Raw genomic sequence first — 9281 nt, 5'->3', positions numbered from 1 at the left:
TGCTGTTTTGGGAACGTTCCAGTTCTGCCTGCTTGTTATGATCCTCATTTGTCTTTTCTTAGTTTAATTCAACATTAAGTTTGGCATCACCCTTCTGTAAGGTGTAGCCTGGTGAGGGAGACGTCCTGAGCTTTAAGTGGCTTCAGTAAAAATGGGAGGTGTGCTGCATCTTCCAGGCTGTTTTGATGATATTTATCACCTTTTTCAGTGCCTGTTGTGAGAAGTTCAGCTCTGTACCTGCAAATACCAACCCAAAGCAAATATTTGAGGTTTTTCTTTCATGGAATAAGGGCAGGAGCCACAAGTATTCCAGAAAACAGATGCTATTCAGGCACTGAATGAGTTTAGTTTATTGTTTTCTATGGCTTAAACCCAGCAAATTGCAAGCAAATTCCTCCCTTCCCTTCCACCTGCTCTTGTGTGTCAGCCCCTACAACTACCCAATATGTTTTGTTAAAAGCTTGGGCCTTTAGGTTACTTTAATTTTACTAAACTGTCAGAAAGTTACACCGGAAGAAGACAGCCGTACATGGATACAAATAAGGCTGCTGTAAAATTAATTAGTAATTATTAGGGATGCTGTAAATTAATTATTTAATTTTTAAGGCTGCTGTAAAAATAATTAGAAATTATATGGGAGGAGCTGGTGGTAATTACTTGCATACGAAGTGGTAGAAGCTGTATAAAATCAGCAAGGGAATGAAGTGACTCGAGGACATTTTATGGCTCTTGAAGTTCAGAAAGACAAAGTATTTTTACTAGTGTACAAAGAGCAGAAACAGCCTGAGCAATGACTGAGTGAAAGGGGATGAGCTGATAGCAACACAAGAGGACAGAGATACCAGATCTTTCCATGTGACACCATTCCCAGAAACAGAGGCAAACAACCTGCAAAAAAAGGAATTCTTCATTAAATTTCAGCCAAGCACATGCCAAATAGAAGCTGGGAAATACAAAATACATCCAAATTGCATCTCTGGTGCACTGCGCCTCTGGAAGGGAGAGGGAAGCGGGCAGGAGGACGCACAGCAACAGGGACTGCCCGAGTGACACTGAGGGGTAGCAATGGCACATGCAGGAGAGCTGCTGGCCCTGTGGTGCAGACACCAGGTGGGCAAAAGCTCCTGACAGCTCCTGGAGATTGTGAGGCACAGAGCTCACTAGCATGGCTTCACACTGGAAGAGAGTGGACTTAGGCTGGATGTTAGGAAGAAATTCTTGGCTGTGAGGATGGTGAGGCCCTGGCACAGGTTGCCCCGAGAGTCTGTGGCTGCCCCATCCCTGGAAGTGTTTAAGGCCAGATCAAATGGGGCTTGGAGCAACTTGATTTAGTGGAAAGTGTCCCTGCCCATGGCAAGGGGTAGAACTGGATGAGCTTTGGTCCCTTCCAACCCAAACATTTCTGGGATTCTGTGTTTCTGTGATCTGTGCAGTATCCAAGAAGAGAAAGGTGGTGAAGCAAAGCACAGCAGGTAGCAAGCAGTTTGCAAGGATAATAAAGCACCTTGTTACATGGTACCTGGAAAAAAGGCAGAACTGTGGGAAGCATCCCAGTCAGCCTGGCTTACAAAACATGGCTAAAACTGTGTGTACACCGGTGAAAAAATTCACATGCCTGATCCAAGAGTTTGGGGAATAGGCTGACACGCACGTGGTGTCGGAGCCAGCCCCTTTCTTACCTCAGCTGACTGTTCAGGGCTCTCTTCCTTTTCCTCTTCCCTGCACTCCCCTGCACACCATCCTGAAGGGGGATTTACTTTTGGTTTGTCCCTGTGAGAACATGGCACATGGTAGGAGTGCCCACCCTGGCTGCTGTCAGGCTGAGGGGAGATGCTGCCTTGGCATTGCTTCTCACCCCCTTTTGGCCTGCCACCCCTCTGCAGATGGCTTCACCCCAAATGAGCCAGGTGCCAGGGCTGCTCTGCCATGGCACTGTTTGTCTCCAAGGGGGCCGGGTGTGTGGGAGCAGTGGGAAGCAGCGGAGTGGGTGTCAGGGTCCTGCCTGGCAGTGGGACAGCCCAGTCCTTGTGTCCAACAGCACTGTCAGCAACTCACCTGGTGTTTACCTGTCCTCACCTGCTCCTTCTTGCCTGCTCGAGGGGCGGGGGGATGCTACAGACGTGTGGTAACTGCAGAAAGACAGAGGACTCCTGCTGTGTGCTCACACAGTTCCAGCGTTTGGGCGTGCACAGGAGGGATTACGGATTGGTAATGAAAATGTCAGTGCTGGCCACACCCCCTGCAGGTACAGACCAGCCCCTGCAGGACCTGGCCCATTTCTCTTCCAGGAAAATTGACACTTAGCCGACTCTGGTGACCTGAAATGTGTTTTGCAGGAGTGCTCGGAGAAGCGGATGCAAGGGAGCATGTTCCCCACTTCTCCCTTCATCTACTACTACGATGATGAATGCGATATCAAGAGGAGAGCAAATAGGTTAAAAAGAAAGGTGGCAGGTACGGTGTGGTTTGGGAGATCCCTCCCACCTTTCAGTTCTCCATTTGCTGCTTTTTAGAAACACTGTGGAATTATTTTCAAGCATCAGGAAAAGGTGCATGGATTTGAAGAGGTAGTCTGGTAGTAGTAAAAGATTTGTGACTTTATTCATCCATATCTATCATGGAAATTGATTATGTCAAAGTCGCTCGGTGGGTATTGTCAAGTTTTAATCATGAGAAATGCCATAAAGTAACAGGAAGGGAATTAAATCGTAATTTGTTTAGATTATAGGCTGGTGACATGAAAATATCTGTCAGAGATAAATTTTTGTCCAATTAATCCATACTTAAGGAGAGCTGTGATGGCTTGGGCACCAGGTTTTGGGGTTTTTAGGTTTGGAACTAATAGGCTCTGTTTTCCAGACCTGCAGGAAGCTGGCCTTCTGCCGGAACAGCCCAAAACACCATGGCAGGAAGAACAGCTCAAGGGGCACAGCCACAAGAAAAAGAGCAAACCTTGGAAAGGACAACACGGGAAACTGAACAGGAATGGTGAGCAGTACAAGAAGATGAAGGTGTCCCAGGCAGGGAAATCCCGAGAGAAGATGAACAGGAGGGGTGTTGAACTCCGCTGTGACCCAGAGGGAGACTTCCCTCGGGGGTGCAAGCAGCAGGTGTGCAAGGGCGGCAAGGTTCGGCACAAGTCCGTTTTTCAGGCGTTCTCAGGCAGAAACGCTGGGTGTGTGCAGGAGCCTCTGGAAGGTGTCAAAAGGAAGAAGAAATGGAAAAAGCAGAAAGATGCTAGTCCTGACAGCAAGGACAATCTATTCCTCATAAAACAGAAGAGGAAGAAGTCCAAACAGAAATCCTGGTAACAGGGGGATGGGCAGGTAGCACTGGTATTTGCTGGCTCTGGCTCTGCCTTCTCTTTATTTCTGTCTCTCTCTTAGCACATGAATTTGAGCCCGTCCTTGAGCCAGCATGCCAGACACATACTCAGACCACTCTGTCTCTGAGAACTGTTGCTGTGGCCGGTGGGTCCCAGTGCTCCCACGTGGGGTGGTTCCAGAATAGGCTGTATGTTTATTTTCTTTGCTTGGGGATTGTGGGGGGCATGCTGGATTTGGCAGGGTCTGTTTCTTCACTGGTGAGATGTGGTTCTGCTGTCAGAGCAGGATCTGCTGCCATCGAACACGGCGCCTTCGGAGCCGGCACCAGGGAGACTTGCATGAGGAGAGGTCAGGATGGAGAGCAGGAAGGTGGGGGGTAAAGCACATCCCCCCAGCCATCATTCCTCTCCAGAGCGCAGAGGGGAACTTGGCACTTTCCCTCCTTCCTGGAAGGGGCAGCCAAGTCGCTGCTTTGCACTCTGGGATGCAGCAGTTTCCTGCCTCACACTCCCGTGTGGCACCACAAATCCACTGCCCTCGGTGCTTGGCTCTCAGGGCTCCCCCGAGCCCCATCCCTGCCCCTGCCAGCTGGGCAGAGTGAGCAGCTGGGCATGGAACAGAGTTTACATCTCACACTAAATCCGTCCTTGTTCCCCTTGATGTGGAAGCTGTTTCTGGAGAAAAGAGAGCAGAGTATGAAGAACATACTTGATTCCAATCATACTGTGCTAAAATTTAATAATTTTTTTCAAATACAGTTATTTTTGTACACTGGAATTCAGCGTGTTGTGTTAAGGTTTGTAAGAATGAAATGCTTCATCAAAGGACTAAGCCAAATAAAACTTTACATGAGGAATATGAAAAAAAGTGGGTTTGTTCCTCATTTCCCTGCATTCCAAGTATAATTGAAAGCAGTATTGTGTTCTCCTTCCTGAGCTGAAACTGTCACCTTAGGCAAGAGAAAAGTTAAAAAAGGATAGTATTTATACTCTACTGTTTTGAAAAGGAAATTACTATACCTTGCTGCTCTGTGACCTGCTCTCTACTGTAGCCACTCCTTTTCTGAGCGGCTGATGGTAACTAACAGCACAGTGTCACTGAGGTGCAAGTCCTCTCCTCATGCTGCAGTTCTGTTTTAAAATTAGAAACTATTTGTACCCTTCAAGGGTACCTGGAAAGGGAAATGGCACCTAAGTTAAAATTCAGGACTGTCATTCTGCCAGTGTTATCCCATACTGGTACTCCCCAAATTCATCAGGTTTTTGTTTGGCAAAGTCTCTAGTGAGAACACAGGCATTCTGGTGATCCTGTCACCCCATCTCAGAGGTGTTTGGGGCAGAGCTACACCTGCAGAGTACTTGGGAACATAATGCCCAGCTTTGCTTCAGCGTGTACTTGGCAACAAAAATTGATTTTTGCTTAACTTCATTGATTGCTTGATTGAAAAGTTCATGATGATACCACAAAAAAAAAAATTGGTTTTAACCTTAATGAAAAAAAATTAATTCCATCCCCAAAAATGCTTGCCCTTAGCATGGAAATTACTCTTTTCCTGGGCACTGTGTTTTGTGTCCCTTTTTGGTTTTCAATACTGGGTTCTATTTGAGTAAAAGTTCCATTGGCCTTTAGACAAACCAGCACAAACCTGGCATTCAGGGAGAAGGGTCCTTTTAGGTGAGGTATCAAGATGAACTCCAGCTTTTCTGATGGGTCAGTTTGATCACCTGTCCAACTAAGTTGTCTTGAAGGGAGTGAATTTCCTGCACATAAGAGGTGCCTTTATGTCACCATGTGCAGTCCCAGAGGGTGGTCAGGTGTGGAGCAAGTCAGAGGTCTTCCTAATTCCTCCCCTGATGAGCAGGTGCCTCGGCAGCGTGGCAGGAGTCAGATCAGCCAGGAGTCCTGAGCTCTTTCTCTGATGTTCAGTGGCTTCAGCCAAGAAGATTTCACCTTGGGCAACTGATACAGAGTTTTTCAAACCCCATTGGGTGCTGGTGGGCAGAACCTGCCTTGCCTTGGGAAGGTAGTGGCAGGGAATTTAGGCCAGGTGACCTACACAGGTACTTGGGTGAGACCCACTGAAGCCTGGCCGCAGATTATGTCTCCTGCCTGTCACTGGCAGCACCTGCTGCCAGCACCAGATGATGTGTTTGTGGTAAAACTGCCTCTGGATGTCCCTGTGAGTCCTGCAGGTACCCAGCCCTGCAGAGCCTTTGCTCTGATAGATGTCTGCTGCTTGCGGTTGCAGGACAGTGAGTAAAAGACAGAGAAAGCAGGTTTTTTTGAGCCATGGGAAGGGAAAAAGGTGATGCAGTGACACTTGGAAGCAGATGGGAGCTGGGTGAGGGAACATCCTTCAGCCCCCTTCAGCACAGGCCGGGATTTGTTGCCGCTGTGGGAAAAGAAACGAGATCCTGAAGCTGGACATCCAACCTGGGGCATGACCCACAGGTGTGTTTGGATTCCCAGCAGGTAACAACATCAGCCCTGGCACTGACTGGTGTCGGGCTTTGCAGGAATCTGCAGTGGAGCACCCACCAGAGCATTTAGGGGAGAACCAGGGAGTCTGGATAATGCTGCTAGCTGGGAAAGAGGGACACAAAGGAGGCTGGTTTGTTCTACAGGCAAGCACATGGGTAAATCAGGTGTGACAGAAACTGGCGCCCAGGGCTCTGTCTGGCACTGCTTGGGACAAGGCAGGTTGTGTCTAGTGCCAGCTGACACTGGTAACCAGTGCCACCCAGCACTCCCAGTAAGGCTTCTGTCAGGCAGCTGATGGATCTTACAGAGCTCAGTGCAAGAATAATGCAGCAGGAGATATGTTTGCATTCAGTGAGGAATAGAGGATGAGAAAAATGGCAAAAAGGGGGGATGGATTTTCCAGCAGCACAAATATCAGCACGTCAGGTGCTGGGAAAGGGTAGCTCTGCATTACAGTCCTATGCTGGGCCCGGAATGGTCGGCTGAGCTTCCATCAAGCTCTGCTTTATCCTATTAAATCACAATGTACTTCAGCCTGTCACTCCTCCCGCCTGCTTCCCCCCCCCCCCTTTAAAGAACTGTCAGCCCTTACTCCAGAGATGCCTGGGACTGGAAAACATGCTCATCCCAGGAGAGGACGGTGTCTCGAGGTCACAGTTGATGTGCACTGGTGAAGCAGCATGAGGAAACCTACACTGTGTGAATAAATAAAGGGCCACAGCTCAGCCCTGGCGCTGCAGAGGAGACAAGATGGATGGATCAGAAGGTCAGAGTCTTGTTGGGTAATGGGGGCAGGTGTCCCAGGAGTGAAGAGGGGAAAAGGGAGTATTGGGTCCATCATTTGTTGCAGCCACTACACAGTGAGGTTGAGGAAGAAAGGAGCACTGTGATTTGAGGTGTCTGTGTCTGTGGCACACCTGTGGGAGGAACTGGATGTGTCTTTGTGACACAGCACAGGGCTGGCTCCTCCTAAAAGCGTTCCTTTCCCTAAAGTCTACCAGAAATGTCAGTCTCTCTGTCCAACTGTTGTAGAATCTGCTGGGAATGTCACTTAACTGTGTGCGTCTGTGGCCATGCCATACCCAGCCCTAGTGGTGCACGGTGACCACACAGACCCCTGTGCCTCGAGTTGGGCTCACTCTCACCAACAGACCTTGTTCCACCCCATGTGTCACTGAGCAGCTCTTCAAGGACACTGAGCAAACCTGAGGTTCAGTTCACCTGAACAGGTGGACACTGCCACCTGAGCACCCAGGGCTCTCATGCTGCACCTTCTGGATGGGAACATGGGTGACAGTGACAGAGCAGGGTCAGCGACAACCATCCATGGCACTGCGTGGCACAGCAGCCAGTAATTGCACTTTTTTTGCATTGCAAAATGATTATTAGCACCTTGGTTCATTATCAGAGCAAATTTAATTTTTCAATGTAAAGGAGCCAGTCGTATTTATAAAGGAAACACTGTTGATACAGGCGGAAAAAATTAATTCATGACAAATGTAAGGAAAATTAATAGTCTTTAACCGGGGCAATATTTGACTGTGTCTAATTGTGCTTTGCAGGGTTTGAAAAGTCCTGACAGAGATTCTTACAGAGGTTTTACACTTCTCCTGATGAAACTGCATTTAAACATTGGGATTTTTTTTAATTAACCTGCCAGACTGGTCAAATCATAGAAAAACTGTTGTGGAAACCCAGTATTCTCTGGTGTATTTGTGCACTGGCGTGGGCATTGTGTCCATTTGGGAAGGTCTTGTCTAATCCAAACCTGTTCAGGCAGAAAATGAGGAAGAGGAGAAAACGCCAAAGGTGCAGCAGCTGCAGGAAGCCCCCAGACAGCCGACGGAGCCTGCAGGCAGGAGTGGCCACAGGGACCCCAGAAGGGGAAGGTTCACCCCACTGAGGAGTGTGCGGGGGGGTGGGAAATTACACAGAAACACCAAGCAGGGGTCTCTGGTTCTCCTCAGTTCGCTGATGAGAACCTGCAGACACAGGTGACGTTTGGAGTGACAGGTTGATTGTGTGTGGCAGAACAGGTCCAGTGGAAGAGGACCAAGCCTAGTTGAGGCTTTGGTGCCTGATTGGGTCAGAGCTCCAGGGGGGCCATTCCTGCTGGACTCTTCAGAGGTTTCTACATTCCAGCTGTGCCCCAGCCCCTCTATGGCACCAGCCACACTGCAGCTCTCCCAGCCAACAGCAGCAGGAGAGCTGCTTCCTCCATGTGACGAAATCCTGGGAGCAGACACTGCCAGGTGGGATACAGGCTTGTGAACAATGTCCCTGTCACACCTGAGCAGAGCTTTCTCGAGCAGCTGGTTCCAGTACCAATGCTCCCACTACTGTCAGAGTGGCTGCTTTGGTAAGGCAAACAGGAGGACCCTGGTTCATGAAAACACCAGGCAGGCCCCCCCATTTTCTTTGGGGGGTGCAGGTGTTGCAAAGGGAACATCTGCCCCCCCCCAGTATTCTCCCTGTTCAGCCCTGTGGACAGTCTTAGCCTCTTGCTCAGCTCTCCTCAGGACAGCTTGGAAACGTGCTGTCTAAACTCAGCTGCCAACTTGAAGCCAATTTGCATTGGATAATTATTTTCAATTAAGTGATAACAATCGTGTTCTGAACAGAAATAATCTTGTCCAAAGGCCAAACAGTTTATCCCGACTCAGAGATGAGGCTGCTGCTTTGTGCAGCGCCCGTCGGCGCTGGCACCGTTATCAGCTCCGCGTGCCGAGGGTTCGGCTGTGCCGTCCCTCCTGCTGGCACCCTGGCCAGCCATGCCCCAGACCCCCACAGGCACCTGCCTCTCCACCAGTGCATGGGTCTCCTCACCTGAGGGATTTTAACACCCCAGTGGCTTTATTCTGGTCCCTGGGTGGAAAAAAAAACATTTTTTCATCCACAGACCTCACCCACCCGCTGTGTCTCCTTCTCCTGCAGTCCCACATGCAGCAGGCATGTGCTCTGCATTGCAAGGGACAGCCAGGACAGCTGGAACTGACATCGGTCCTCTACCAGCCACCCTGACAGAGGAGACCCCAGGGTGCTTCCACCAGGCTGGCACCTCTGCTCAGTATCCTCCCCACCTGGCCTCTGCAGGAGACACCTGGGTGCCCATGGACATCCCTGGCTGTGCTGTGCCAGTGCCCCTTGCTCTTCAGAGGGGCAGCAGCCACCAAGGATACCTCACATGGCCAGGGTGAGTGACAGTCCCTGTGGAGCTGTGCCTGCCCACTGTCCCTCTATAACTGTGCTGTCACTGAAAGGACAAGTGGGGCTGCTGCTGCCAAAGTGCAGCCTCAGCCAGGCCCCTCCTTGCCCTCTGCCGGGTAAGGACAACTCCAGCCAAGCCACTTGCCAATCTGACAGGAGTCATGTTAGTTTGGCACTGGATTTGGGACACTCTGGGCAGCTCCAGCACAGGAAAGGGGAATAACGGTGAAGGCAGCTGCCATCCCCAGCAGGCACCAGTGCGGCTGC

The 9281-nt window shown here is 49.9% G+C and overlaps 1 protein-coding gene across 1 annotated transcript in view; it reads left to right on the top strand.

Moving 5' to 3' along the window:
- Nucleotides 1–4193, top strand: part of ZCCHC7 (zinc finger CCHC-type containing 7) — an 86394-nt gene extending 82201 nt beyond the window's left edge. The window contains exons 9-10 of the mRNA XM_029965470.1: nucleotides 2337–2454; nucleotides 2860–4193. Of these exons, the coding sequence (XP_029821330.1) occupies nucleotides 2337–2454; nucleotides 2860–3311 (570 nt within the window). The 3' untranslated portion in view covers nucleotides 3312–4193. The remainder of the gene's footprint in view (nucleotides 1–2336; nucleotides 2455–2859) is intronic.
- The last annotated feature ends 5088 nt before the right edge of the window (nucleotides 4194–9281 follow it).

The sequence above is a fragment of the Manacus vitellinus genome, unplaced genomic scaffold, assembly GCF_001715985.3.
Source record: "Manacus vitellinus isolate BGI_N305 unplaced genomic scaffold, ASM171598v3 scaffold_9_pilon, whole genome shotgun sequence".
Lineage (NCBI taxonomy): Eukaryota > Metazoa > Chordata > Aves > Passeriformes > Pipridae > Manacus > Manacus vitellinus.
The sequence above is the reverse complement of the archived record's forward strand: the minus strand, read 5'-3'. Positions and strand labels throughout refer to the sequence as shown.